Source organism: Phocoena sinus, chromosome 1 (assembly GCF_008692025.1).
Source record: "Phocoena sinus isolate mPhoSin1 chromosome 1, mPhoSin1.pri, whole genome shotgun sequence".
NCBI lineage: Eukaryota > Metazoa > Chordata > Mammalia > Artiodactyla > Phocoenidae > Phocoena > Phocoena sinus.
In genome coordinates this window covers 68131149-68146668 of record NC_045763.1, presented here as the reverse complement: position 1 = coordinate 68146668, position 15520 = coordinate 68131149, and the positions used below count along the sequence as shown (strand labels likewise).

General features: G+C 37.9%; 1 protein-coding gene across 1 annotated transcript in view; it reads right to left on the bottom strand.

Annotated features, from left to right (window-relative positions):
• The window catches only part of AK5 (adenylate kinase 5), a 236776-nt gene that overhangs the window by 174686 nt on the left and 46570 nt on the right, over window positions 1-15520 (bottom strand). Inside the window, exon 6 of the mRNA XM_032629168.1 lies at window positions 11007-11198. Coding sequence (XP_032485059.1) covers window positions 11007-11198 — 192 coding nt within the window. The remainder of the gene's footprint in view (window positions 1-11006; window positions 11199-15520) is intronic.

Sequence of the window (15520 nt, the reverse complement as noted above, 5' to 3'; positions counted from 1 at the left end):
GATAGAAGGAGCCTGGTTCCTTGATGACACCATTAAGTCACTGTACTAGCCTTAGATCATCCATCTCTGTACTTATTTTTACACAAGTCAAATAAACCTGTTTGTTTAAGCCATAGCTATTCAGCTATTCTGTTACTTGTAATCAAACATATCATTAACAGGTACAAACCTTATATTTGTGATTATAACTGACTACTGTGCAGTGGTTTAATGGAACTATGTCCTCATATCTGTAAAATGTATAGGGCTCTCTGCCATGAAAATAAATGGTTCCAAATATATCTGTAAGTATTTACTAAATTTATTAATTTATTTACTCAATGAGTTATTTTGAAACAACTATTTGTGGAAAGAATAATTGGAAATTCAAGGGACTCTGCTGTCTCTTTGCTTGGATTTTCATGTCACTTTACAATGCTTTAGCTAATCACAATCCTTAGTACATTAGTTTTCTTTTCCCATCCTCTTTTCTTTCAACTTTGGCATGAATGCTGTCCAAATAAGAAATCAAAATAATTAAATTGGTAAAATGGATGTTACATCTCATATGCAGGTGATTTATGCGTGCTATTCTTCCTCAAGCACTTTTTTGGTTCCTCCCACATTTGCGGTTGGTTCCAGATGGTTGTAGGTTCTGCCCCATGGAGAAGTAAAACCCTGTGGCACCCACAGTCACCATCCCAGCTTAGGTCCTTATCAAATCCCTTCCAGATGCTTTCTCCATTCAATGTTTTACACACAGCTACGAGTTTATATTTCTAGTTGTGTCATTCCCTTGCTCAGAGCCTTTAAAGCTCACCCCTGCCCATAGAATAACCCTTCCTCCTTAGCTGAGCACTTCAGGGCCTTCCTCATTTTGATCTCAGCACATCTGTCCCCCCTACCTTTCTAATTCTCACTACTTCGTCATATACCCTCCCCACCTTGTGTCTGTTCATGTCTGCTTATAATGCCCTTCCTTTCCATTTCTGGGTTCTCTTCCCCAATCCACAAGCGCCAATGTTTCTAGGAAAGCCTTTCTTAATCTTTCCAGGAGTAAGTCACTTCCCTGACCCTGACTCTTCCTGGCCTATTACACCTCTGAGTGTGACACTTACCCCCTCCTGTACTATATTCAAGTTATTTATGTTTATGTTATTGCCTGCACACAAACTCCTTGAAGGCAGATCTACCTCCATATCATCTTTCTATTCTCTACAGCGCCTGATGTGGTCCCTTTGTTTGACATGCGATAGGCCCTCAATAAAACTGTTTGAATAGATGACTATAAAAGGACTGTCATAATGGGGAAGATGAATTATAAAACTCCAAGTAGATAAGGATAGGGTTTTGCCTGAAGCAGAACTGCAGCCATGGTTTTACATTTGATTTGTAGAACTGAGCAAGATCAGAAATGATGGGTAGTGTAGATAAAAAAAAATACAAGGCCTGGGCTTCCCTGGTGGCACAGTGGTTGAGAGTCCGCCTGCCAGTGCAGGGGACACGGGTTCGTGCCCTTGTCCGGGAAGATCCCACATGCTGCGGAGCGGCTGGGCCCGTGAGACATGGCCGCTGAGCCTGCGCATCCGGAGCCTGTGCTCCGTGACGGGAGGGGCCGCAGCAGTGAGAGGCCCGCATACCGCAAAAATATATATATATATACAAGGCCCAATAACTGGCCATTCCCAGTAAAATTCTCTTCTTGTAATGTGTGCTCAGATTAATCAATTTTATGAATTATCTTAATTATTTTACATCTGTTATCTAGTAATATTACTTTTTGAAAAACCTCTCAGTGTAATGCACCAACAGAATTAACTTTCTCTTTTATTCTTTCCAAAGAAACATAAATGAAGCGATTACAGCCGAATAGAGGTGCTTATCAAATGATAAATGCCTGGAGAAAGCAGTAATGGGCTTTCTCTTCAAGATCCAGAGTGCATAAGTGCCTGTTTCAATGAAGGGACAACATAGCAATCACAGGTGCTGCCTCTGGGGTCAGCGCTCTGCGTCTGGGCCAAGGCTCTGCTGCTTTTATGGGATCCTGGACCAGCTACACTTTGGTGTGCTTCAGCTTTCTCATTTACAAAATGGAGATGATAATAATATCAGACTCATGGAGATCTGGTGAGGATTAAGGACCTACCACATGTGAAGCATTTTGAATAGTACCAAGCACATATTAAGCACTTATACGTTGTTAGCTATTGTTTTTTGACACCATCTATTCATAATATGTTCTTGTATTTTGCTCACTGGTAAGTCTTAAATGCCTGTTCTTTTTCTTTTCTTTTGTCTACTTTTTTATTTTTGGTCACTTAATTTAGCTACAGTGTCTCTGTTTAAAAATATCGATCAATCCCAATTAGTTTCATCTGAAACAGAAAGAATTTAGTCCAAGAACTTTACAAAAAATATTATTTTCTTACTCATGTTTCTGATAAGTTTCAGTATAAAATATTAAAATAAATTAAGATCTAATTCTGGAAGTGTGGAATGTTCACTGACACTATTTTTTTAAAAAATTTAATCAATCTATTTATTTTTGGCTGTGTTGGGTCTTTGTTGCTGTGCACGGGCTTTCTCTAGTTGTGGCGAGCAGGGCCTACTCTTTGTTGCGGTGCATGGGCTTATTGCGGTGGTCTCTCTCATTGCGGAGCATGGGCTCTAGGAGCATGGGCTTCAGTAGATGTGGCACATGGGCTCAGTAGTTGTGGCTCGTGGGCTTAGTTGCTCCACGGCATGTGGGATCTTCCTGGACCAGAGCTCGAACCTGTGTCCCCTGCATTGGCAGGCGGATTCTTAACCACTGAGCCGCCAGGGAAGCCCTTGCTGACACTATTATCATAATTATTGTTCTGATCAGAGAGCTTCTCCTGGAGAAGTGACCAGCTGAAAATGTGTGTGTGTGTGTGTGTGTGCGCGCGCGTGTGTGTGTGTGTGTACATTTTCCTGTCAGGAACTGGAGTTGAAACAAGAGTTTACAAGAAGCTGTTAGTGTGACATGACATTCAGCTACCAACTATCTACTAATCTGCTTTATTTTACTTAAAAAAAAATTATAAATAAAGACAAGCTATTGTAGAAGGCAGCCCCAGGCCTTAAACTAAAGTGTTCTTAGGTAGACTTGTCAATAATAGTTCTTGGAATTGGGATTTTCTTAATGTGAATTTTCCACAGGTGTTCACTTGAATATTATCTTGATTTTATCCATACTACTTATTTCATGGTTATCATGTAAGGACCCTAGTTTATACTTTAGCTGATTAAAGAGTAGTGCATAGAGCTTTTTGGACTCTGTTTCATGGGTATTTGTAATAATAAAATCAGCAGAAAAATATCTTATATCCTTTTGGGGATGGAACCATGTTCATTCTTTAAGTTCGTCCTCATTTTTCCTGTAAACATCTGTATGAAACATCACAATGAGTATCTTGCATTTGTTGGTGTGAGAGCTCTTCTCATCAGGCACCAACGATAGGTTTGCCATGTGGTTGGCATCAATTTCCCACTTTGAAAGGAGCTACATTCTCTGAGCCATTTAGTTTGCTCTCTGACAGTGGAGTATGGATAGGTCTGATACTGAGTGAGCTTTGGGTATGGAAAAGTTGTGGGTCAGAGTGCTTGCTTGTTACTAAGACAGAACGACAGGATTAGCTGTAAATACAGTATCTGCTTGTTCTCCCTTTTGTTTTGATGCTGTTTAGGAACCAGCATAATTTGCCCCCGAATGTGGATGTTACTTTGCTACAAGTAGGTTGCCACTTTATGAGCAAATAGTGTTCTCTCAGTGCTTTTATTTTCCTTTCTCTATATAAAAGAGCCGAGAATGAAACTGGTATCATAATCGTCTTTTAGTTTTTAGAGCCCACAATAATGACAGTTATGAAAGTAATCAGATTCACTTTTCAATATAGTTCTGGATATTTTAAAGCCAGGATACAAAGGTCTGTGTCACTAGGTAAATTAAATGGGTCCCACTGACTAACCCACAGAGATAGTACCCTCCTAAAGTAGGCCATGGTACTTTTTCTAGGGCAGCACTGTCTTGCCAGCTTTGCACACAGTAAGATTTGATAAATGCCTGTTGCCCAGACAGTGTGATTTTTTATAAGCTGCTCTTAAGTCAAGCCAAAAATGGATATTTCTCATGTTTCTTTGGGGTGCTTCACATTGAGGCTCTATCAGTATTAGGTTTGATGCCAGAAAGTACTGTCAACTAGATTTAAAATACTTTGAATTAAAATATTTATTTATTTATTTATTTATTTTTACAGTAGTTCCTTGTTGGTTATCTACTTTATTTTTTAAATATATTTTTCCTTTGTCTTTTTAAAAATATTTATTTATTTATTTCATTATTTATTTAGGCTGCACCAGGTCTTAGTTGCAGCACGTGAGATCTTTAGTTGTGGCAAGCATGTGGGATCTAGTTCCCTGACCAGGGATCGAACCCGGGCCCCCTGCATTGGGAGCGCAGAGTCTTATGCTCTGGACCACCAGGGAAGTTGCATGGTTATCTATTTTAAATATAGCAGTGTGTGCACGTCAATCCCAAACTTTCAATCTATCCCTCCCACCCACGCCCCCTCGGTAACCATAAGTTCATTCTCTACATCTGTGAGTCTGTTCTGTTTTGGAAATAATTTCATCTGTATGAAAAAGTACTTTGAATTTAAAACAATTCAGAGGGCCATATATCCGGGTGCACGTATATACCACCATCACCCAAGCAAATATCTTACAGAATACCCCCATAGCCTTTCCTATTTATTAACCTTTGAAAACTTCTCCCTGACTATTTTCTATCTTAGTTACTAAATCCACCAAATAGGAATTAGTGGGGGCTTTTGGTTATGTAACAATGAATGCTTAAACAGCATATAATCAGTGATGTTATATAAAGGAAATATAGCTTCATTATGTTACGTATTACAAATTTATCAACCTCAAGCATTGGGATGCAATAAGAGAATTTTCCTCCTAGTAATTTTAGGAGTATGGGTTTGTCTGAGTAAACTGTTATCAGGTATTTTCATTGCCTTTCTTCTGTTTATGCGGGCTGCTGAATTTACTGAGGGCTTGTGCTGTTTAGGTTTCTTTCCTACCACCCCATGCAGTGATGCTAGTGGAGATGGCGATAATTAACCAATGGCTGTGCGCTAGGAGTTTAGGAATAAGTGTACTTGTATTTAAAATCTTAGTGTTGATGCCTATGAAAACTGAAGTTAATTAAGAAATAATTATTCAGCAGTTCTGTCTAAATTAACTTTTACTACTCCTGTTTATTTTCTCTCTGGCTAGGAGTGCCTGGTGGGATGGGAATTACATAGTTTCAGTGGTAAATTTGAAATACATCATGGGCACATTCTCAAATTTGAAGGAAGTCATAGGGGCAGATTAAGCAAATGTAGTGCTAATGGGGTTACCTGGGGGCTCAGGGACAATGACTGGTGAATCACTAATAGTGTGGTCTGGACAGGGACGTGTTTTCTGTGCCAGGGGTTCCCCAGAACTGATGCCAGTTTATGATATGATATTTTGTTATGATAACAAAATGACAAAAATAAGGCAAATGTTGCGAATTTTTCTTACAGTCAAACAGATTTGTTTAGAGACTTTATTTGGAGCTACGTTATTCCTAATTTTTTTGTGCTAAAAATATCCCTTTCAAACAATGGCAATAATAGATTTTTTTTTCCTTTCTAATGCCCTCATTAAGTAAAATTTTTTAAAAAGTCAACTTGGGAAATGCAAATTAAAACAAGATACTACTACAGACCTACTAGGATGGCCAAAATCTGGAACACTGACAACACCAAATGTGTTACTGCTGAGAATGCAAAACGGCACAGTCACTTTGGAAGACAGTTCAGCAGTTTCTTTCAAAAGTACACATACTCTTACCAGCAAACATGCTCCTTGGTATTTATTGAAATGAACTGAAACTTACGTCCGCACAAAAATCTGTACATGGATATTTACAGCAGCTTTATTCATAATTGCAAAAACTTGGAAGCCACCAAGATGCCCTTCAGTAGGTGAATAGATAAACTGTGGTATATCCAGACAATGGAATGTTATTTAGTGCTCCAAAAAAATGAGCTATCAAGCCATTGGAGGAAACTAAAATGAAAGAAGCCAATCTGAAAAGGCTATATAGATTCCAACCATATGACATTTTGAAAAAGGTAAAACTATGAAGACGGTAAAAAGATCAGTGGTTGCCATGAGCCAGGCTGGGGGATGTGGATGGGTGAGGGATGAACAAGCAGAGCACAGAGGTATTTAAGGGCAGTGAAAATACTCCATATGGTATTGTAATGATGGGTACATGTCACTGTACATTTGTCCAAAAGCATAGCATGTACCACACCAAGCGTGAACCCTATGGTAAACTATGAACTTTGAGAGATTATGATGTGTCAATATAGGTCCATTAACTGTAACAAATATAACACTCTGGTGGAGGATGTTGATAATGGGGGAGCCCATGCATGTGTAGGGGCAGGAAGAATACAAGAAATCTCTGTATCCTCCTTTCAGTTTTGCTGTGGGCCTAAAACAGCTCTAAAAAAATAAAGTCTTAAAAAAAATCAACAACTTCATCTTAGCCCCATTAAAATTTTTTTCCCTATCTATTAATTACTGCAATTAGGGAATCACTGGCCTATGTCGCCTTGTTATATGCTAAGCTGGTTTATAATTAGTCCCTCACCTGCTTCCCTAGGAAAATTGGTGTTGGTGAACAAGAAATAATCCTGTCTTAACATCTTTCACATTTCCTGGCTGAAGAGATCCAGTCAGTTAAGCAGAGTCCTATGACTCTAGCTTACTTCTCATTTTTAAGTTATGCTTCTCTTGCTTCCTCCTATAAAAAGTCCAGAAGAAAAATGACCATCAGCTTACTTCACAGTCTAAAACTAAATGCGGACCTTCACTGACTGTCATCCACATTAGGTAGCATTTGTTCAATGTACATGAGTGTGCAACCATTTCCCTGGTAAGTTGAGTGTTGTTCCAACTGAGTGGACTATCCAATGGCACATACATTCTGGAAAATAATAACATAAACACTACATCTTACCCTATTATTTTTCAAGCATCTAAAAAGACCCTTTTCTTAAAAATATAAACAAAACAGCACACATTTTTTTAAAGAGTTCATCAAGCTTGTAAAGACTTGAACTGTTTCAACTAATAATATTTCTTTTTTTTTTTCTTGGCCATGCTTCACGGCTTGTGGAATTTTAAGTTCCCTGACCAGGGATCAAACAAGGGCCCTCCACAGTGAGAGCACAAGAGTATTAACCACTGGACCACCAGGGAATTCCCACTATTTCTTTGAAAAGGGTTCCACCTTGTGAAGATGACTAAAACAAAAACTAAATAAAATAAAGGTAAAAAATTATCTCTAAGCAGACACATTATTGGGGTTTTTATACAGTTGCACGAAATCCAAGAGCTTCAAAATGTCATGAGACATAGCTTACTCAGTAAGACCAAATAAATAGCTTTCCTAGTCCCAGGAATACTAAAACAAACTTCAAAGGAAAACTTCTGATAAACTTTGGGAAGTCACAGCATCCTAATCTTTAATTAGGAGCAAAAAGCTGTAAAAGACATGATGAGAATTCATACTTGCATGGATGACTGTATACAGACAAGTATTAGAAAAGAATAAAAGTGAAGCAGTCCATGTGATGGGAACCATGTCAATAAGATACAGTATTCAGGCAACAGCCTGTTTTCCTGGCTATTTTGATTAGGTTTTGTCTTCAAACTGGATTTGTTCTTCAGTCAAATCTGCCAACCGATACAGTTAATGTTGAAGTGAAAAAGAAAAAGGAATGGGTTGACATCTGTTACAATTCAGCTACCATATTGACACATACCCATTATATAGCTTGATTACACGGGTGATAAAGAAGTCAAAGAAAACACTGGGACAATGTTAATCTAACTGATTAACAGACACTTTTAAAGAAAAAAAAAGAGAATTTGGGGAAAAGTTTTTAAAATCTAAATTCTTCATTTTGCACTTATCTATGGGAGAAAAGGCAACAGAGTACCCTCCAAGAGCACGGATTTGTTAGTGGTAATTGTAGGTTCCAAAAATGGTCATTAGAGGTGGAAGGAAGAAAAAGGAGGAAATACGAAAATTACAAAATAATTTCAATCACTTATATTTCACTTACAACATTCCTGGCACCGTTCTAAGCACTTGATATCCACTTACTCCACACAATTACACTGAGGTAGGACCGATAATCATACCCACTGCATGGGTCGGGCATCTGAGTCACAGACAAGATAAGTAACCTTCAGGAGGTCACACGGGTGGTAGGTGATGCAGCAGGAATCTGGACCAGGCAATGTGGCTACATGGTGCATCCGAACCACGACCTCTGTGATGTCATCGTCTGCCAGGCTACATGCATTGTCTCATTTCACCCATACAACATTATGCGGTCAGTAACATCATCTCCAAGTTATAGAGACCGAGTCCTAGAGCACCATGAATTTATTAAACGGCAGTGGAGCTGAGATTCCAGGTGAAGGGTTTCAGACTCTAAATCCCTAGGGAAGAGGAGCCCCAAGATAAAGTTTCTCACCTGGACTGAGAGGTATGTGGTCTCTGTGGTCTTTAAGAACCTCACACCAAAATCAATGATGAATCCTACTCGCGGGCGGAGAGAGTCTGTTCTACTCACTACGGGGCATTCCTGTAGTGCACGACATATGTGTGAGGCCCCCCTGTACATTCTCCTTTACAGCAGTCATCACACTTGATAACTCATTGTTTAATATCTGTTTCCCCATAGACTGCAAGCTCTGTTCAGTTACTGGCAACGTACTGTGTACCAGAGAGGCACTGTTCTAGGAGTTTGAAGTGTGTCAGGAAATAAAATAAAGATCCTTACCTTTTGTTTATTTAGCATTGCACCCCTAGCACCTAGCAGAGGGTCTGGCACCCACTGGTTCTCAATAAATATTTACTGAATGAATAAATGAATCAATTAGGAGGGGCAGGTAGAAGCAAAAGAAAAAATAATTACAGAGAAAAGGAAATATTTGGGTTTAATCTATTAACTCCCAGATTTTTATTAAAATCGTAATATGTTTTTGATTAATCAGGATAACCGTTTTAATAATTTAACGCATCTTTAAAAGCAGAAATGCTACCAAGTATATTTTAATTCCCAGAGCGGCCTATGATCCAGGTTCTGAAGGAGGACATGTGCTTCAGGAAACTGCACTCACTCTTTTGTCAGACTAAAATTTCCAGTGACATTTCCCAGAGCTTAGCCTGTGTTTGTGTTCGATTTTCAAAAGGTGACTTTTGAAAGTCACCTTTCAAGTCACCTTTTGCAAGTCTTCTCCCAGTAATTAGAGGCGTTTATCTTAAAGCTCATCAGGGTTTAGCAGGGAGGTTACAGGCTGTCATCTGCATTGTTATTGACTCCCTCAATTAGAGGCAATGGCATTTCACCTCCATGCAAAATATTAGTAGATTAACAGTCCCCACTCTGCATTCATTTGGGAAATATCTTCTGCTTGTGATGATGAACGTGACAAGCAGGGAGTAATCAGAGACACTCTGGTAATACCTTTAAGCCTGGCAAACATCAGTTAAAACTCTGGCTCTGCAGCTTGCAGTTGGGCTTTTGTCTGTAGGATAAATTTCTATTTTTATGACACGACACAGAAGTCAGTATTGCTAATTTCCAGGAGAAACAACCCCAACAAAAAAGAGCCAGAGAAACATCCACCCTGATTTTCTCGAATCTTTCATGTCACTCAATGTCTCTTTTAGACCATAAATGGACTCTGGCATTGTGGACAACTTTCATGTCAGATTTATAATTCTCTGACATGACAACTTTGACTCAAAGGGCAAATTCTAATAAATATTTCTTTATAGTGATAAAAAGACTGCAAAGAGATATTATTCAAATGCCGTTGACTGTCTCTTTCAATCTAAGGGCATTTTAGGCTAATGAAGAAATTTTTAACACAGTAAATTGTTAGGTCATAGGAGCTCTGTGGATGGGCTTCAGTAGATTTACCTAAAATTTATGGAAAGCATCTTATGTGCATTTTATTGGGATGGGCATGTATCCCTTTCATCAGATTCTCCACAGCTTGTAGCCCCACTAGACAAGAATCTCTGGTCTCGTGAGAGGAGCTAAGGGCTGAAGGGAGGGTTATGCCGAGGTCTGCTACCACCACGGAGCACCCCGAGCTGCTTTGGTTTTAGTGTCTTCTTCTGCAAAATGCCTCAGCTGGCCAACGATCCTCTGTCTCCTCTATTCCATAATTGAATCTCTGATGTGTGGGGACCATAAATTTAGCTAAGTTTTCACTTTCAGCTTCCTGTATTCTAATAACTGTACTAACCAGCGATTCAGCTTCATCCTTCTTTGGCACATTCAGTATCATTAACCACAAAACAAACTATTTATGAACAAAGTTAATATTTGCATTGTATCGATGGAGCAGAAAGATCGATGCCTTCCATTTTGAGACAATATCACTTCTTTATGACAAGTCAAACCCTTAATAACTTTTTGGGCCATCAAAATCTCATTTTTTTATGTGGTAACCTATGATAAAGTCTAACTTACAATTTAAGTCTAATATAACTCTGTATCAATTCTGTTTATAAGCCTATCAATTTTATTAGGTTTTCATAGACAGAAGAGTTGAGAAACTGGGCCAATATTGCTTAAAATGATCAAAAAATTATTTTAAAATACTTTAAAATTTGGGGGCCACAGAATTCTAGCCAAGGTTAAAATTTAGCATTTTTTGTAAAATCAATTAAACTAGAGTGAAAGTGCTTTTACCATCATGACTTAATAAAGGCAAATCAGGTCAAAATTACCAATTATTTTTCATTGGATCTCCACCCAAGAAAAGTCACTTTTTTAAGGTAAAAGTATTTCTAAATGAGAAGAACATAGGATAATTAGAAATCTGAAAGATCACTCTTGTACTAGACATGTAAAGTATATCTAACTTACTGTCATGATGAGCCCCTTTTCCTGGAAGTATTTAACCAATGGAGCAGCGTTCTGCTTGAAGTTCGTTAGTCTCCTTTGGGTAGCTTTCAAATTGTCATCAGGCCGCCCCTGTTGCTCTGCGCGCCTCAGTAATCTTTCTTTGAGCCTCTGATTGGTACAGGCCAGGAACACCACCAAGTCAGGAGTACAGATCTGTAGAGAGCATCAAACAAGTAGACAGGCATTCAACATACCAACCAATGTGAGTGTGGGCAGTGGCATTTCTCTCTTCTGGGTCTGTGGAGGCTGCCATATTTTTGACCCTCTATGTTTTTGCCAGCATATTTCCAGGGCTACTGCTCCACACAAGGCCAGGAGGAGCTATTGCTATTACAGTCCATGTAAATGGTATACTTCAACTCACAGAGTCGTGTACAGTGGCCCTCCAAATTTCTGGAAAATACTTTTTGTCTATTCTCAAATAAGTTTTCAAGTTTCAAGTTAAGATCAATATAGGCCAAACTCTGCCAAAGGTAGATGTGACCTGTTTAGAGGGGAAATGACTATTGAGCTACAGATATTCTCTACGGTAAACAAGTACTGCTGCTATTATTACTATGTGCTGCCCTTTTCAAAGTATGTACTGTATGCCAGGCCCAGTGCTAAGTTATTTCCCTATGCTGTTGCTAAACTTTGCAACAATCTGCAAGGTAAATATTATCTCCATTTTAAAGATGAGCAAACTGAGGCTCTGAGAAATTAAGTACTTGTCTGAGGTCACATGGTCAGTAAGGTCAAAGGTGATACTTGAACCCAGGTCTGTCTGGTCTATGGTCTGTGTTCCTTCCACTATTACAAAGAATCAAATGGCTCAAAGGCCTTCATAAATTTCTGAAAATACCAAGGAATAACATGAAAAGAACCTATGAACTAAACAGTTTTTATTTAACTCAATTAGAACTAGTAATGTATGTAAAAGATAACATGATCATTTAAAGTGAATGTATTTTCTTGAAAATGGGACAAGAAAAAGAGGCAGTTTTGCATAGCGCTTTAAAGAAATGATCTCCAAAAATTTTTTATTGTATCCTCACATTAGTAAATTATTTGAACATCTACCTCAATAAATATATACTTATTAAATTATAAATTATGCATGAATGTATGATAGCCATGTACTACCATGCTAATATATTGTATGTATTACATATATACATACATATGTATGTATGTAATATATAGTATAATAGTATGTATGTTGTAAAATACACACAGAAATACAATTTTAAAAGGATGACATATGATAATCGTAATTTTAACATTTTCTTCCCACGCTACAGTGGTTTGCCTTGTGCACTCTTGAGACCACTGGTTAGAAAATGGACCCTGGAGTCTGGGAAACATGGATTACAGTTCTTGCCCTAGGATTTATCAGCTGAGCTATGGGCATATGGCTTAACTTTACTAAGCCTCCATATCTTCATCTGTCAAAAGAGATACATGAACCTCCTCCCTGAGTTATTATAAAGATTAAATAAGATCAGCACAAACTTGATCAATGGTAGGTGCTCAACGAATTTTAGCCATGTTTACTATCTCTTGGTTTTCACGCTTCTATATTGTCCTGGTTCTCATTTAACTTTTTGTTCTGTATTTTTTTTCCTCTTTGCTCAAATTTTTTTCCTTAAAAATGTAACACTCACAAATAATGATGTTTATGAGCCTTAGATAATGTTTTCTTTTGTTTTTCCCTCTCCAGGTTCTTATTCTCTCAGCTCCCTTCCACTGTTCTGGTTTCAACCACCTATCTTTTGTTGATGGATTCCAAATGTACATTTTCAGCACTGACTTTCAACAGCACTTATATCCTATATGATCAAATGCTTATATGACGGCTCCAGCTGAAAGTTTTCTTTTTTTTAAGTTTTTTTGATGTGGATCATTTTTAAAGTCTTTATTGAATTTGTTACAATATCGCTTCTGTTTTTATGTTTTGCTTTTTTGGCCGTGAGGCATGTGGGATCTTAGCTCCCCAACCAGGGATTGAACCCACACCCCCTGCACTGGAAGGCGAAGCCTTAACCACTGGACTGCCAGGGAAGTCCCTGAAAGTCTTAATATTACGTGTGACTCAGCAAGGCCAAATCAGTTCCAGCACCTTTTTACCTGAATGAAATTCCCATCTTGCTTTTATGTGTATTTGTTTATTTATTTATTTTTATGGTAGCAACACTACTTTCCTGAATCTCAACTAGAAGTCTTTTTTGAAACTTTTTTTAATTGAATGAAAGATTCTTTTTTTAAAAAAATTAATTTATTTATTTATTTTTGGCTACGTTGGGTCTTTGTTGTTGTGCGCAGGCTTTCTCTAGTTGCGGTGAGTAGGTACGGGAGCTACTCTTCGCTGTGATGCGTGGGCTTTTCATTGCGGTTGCGGAGCATGGGCTCTAGGCACACGGGCTTCAGTAGTTGTGGCTTGTGGGCTCTAGAGAGCAGGCTTAGTATTTGTGGTGCTCAGGCTTAGTTGCTCTGTGGCATGCGGGATCTTCCTGGACCAGGGCTCGAACCTGTGTCCCCTGCATTGGCAGGTGGATTCCTAACCACTATGCCACCAAGGAAGCCCTGAATGATTCTTTAAATTCTATAGTGTTTTACAATTTTCAAAAGTTTCACAAATGTGATTTCATATAATCCCATAATAACTCCTTTTAAAATTCCCTCCTCTTATATTGCCCTTCCCCCCTTCCCCCTGGTAACCACTAGTTTGTTCTCTATATCTGTGAGTCTGCTTCTTTTTTGTTTTATTCCCTGGTTTGTTGTACTTTTAAGATTCCACATATAAGTGATACCATATAGTATTTGTCTTTCTCTGTCTGACTTATTTCACTTAGCATGATGCCCTCCAAGTCTATCCATGTTGCTGCAAGTGGCATATACACCACATCTTCATCCATTCATCTGCTGACGGACATTTAAGTTACTTCCCTACCTTGGCAATTATAAATAACGCTGCTATGAACATTGTATCTTTTCTAATTCTCAGCTAGAAATCTTAATATCATTTATAACCCTTATCAAAACTTCAATCTCTCAGAGCTATCACCATGGACTGTGGAGTTTGGTCTTGAAACACTATTCAGATTCCCCTTCCCCCAGTTCCCACTGCCACTGTGTAAGCACAGGCACATACTTGCATAAGTGATCAAGAGCATGAATTTTAGAATCAGATCATCCTGATTTTATATCTAGAATCTGCTATTAGTCGTTTGTCCTTGGGCAAAAGGTTCAATCTCTCTGAAATTCAGTTTTCTCAACTATTTTTCCCTTCCCATCTCAGTAGTTTAATATGTCCCATAAAACACTTTTAAGTAGCTTTTGAGAACCCTTAACAATTTATAAAATCACTTTGTAATTTTTGTGTGATGTATGGTAAAGAGATTATCTGAAGTTAAAACTTTTATACTATCAAATATTATAATGCAAAATTCAAATTAAATAAAATCTTTGGTAATATTCAGTCTTACCCAACATAACAAATGACACCCTTTTAAATTTACTTTGAATAGCATATAAGGGAGAAGACAATTTTTGACAAATAAATTAAAATGACAGGGCTTCCCTGGTGGTGCAGTGGTTAAGAATCTGCCGGCCAATGCAGGAGACACGGGTTTGAGCCCTGGTCTGGGAAGATCCCACATGCCGTGGAGCAACCAAGCCCGTGCGCCACAACTGCTGAGCCCATGCACCACAACTACTGAAGGCCGCTTGCCTAGAGCCCATGCTCCTCAACAAGAAAAGCTACCACAATAGAAGCCCTCGTATCACAAGAAAGAGTAGCCGCTGCTTGCCGCAACTAGAGAAAGCCTGTGCGAAGCAGCAAAGACCCAACACAGCCAAAAATAAATAAATAAAAATAAATTTATTAAAAAAAATAAAAATGACATTATATTGTTCTTGGTTTGGTCATATTGTATATTAAAATATGGAAAAAACTTCAACTACTAAGCTCAGTGTTGAATGCAGGTAAAACTTGCATTTAGAAATTCTTGCATTTTGCGTTTAAACAAATTAAATGCTTTACTTTAATACATTTTGTGTTTTGTTTCAGACTGCAATGTATGTGCTTCTCCCTACTTAACACAATGAGGTTATGGGGAGACTTAAATATGTAATCATCACTATGTTTTGTCTTTTAGAATTGGCTTTTGAAATTAGCTTGAAATTTATAAAAGACTTTTTTACACTTTGAATAAAACTGCATTTTGTTTATTTTAATTAATAGACTTTAAAAAAGCAGTTATAAGTTTATAGGAAACGAGTAGAATATCTAAGATATTTGTTGTTGCTGTTGTTTCTTTAATTTCTCCCAATACTTTTTATTGCAGAGCTCTGTAGTTTTCTATGTAATGTTCTTGCCCATTTAAAAATTATTCCTATGTATTTGACATTTATTTTTATTTTTAATATATTTTTTATATCTAAGATTTTTGATCAATGAATGCAACTTCAGGTCTGATATAGATGACTTTGAAATG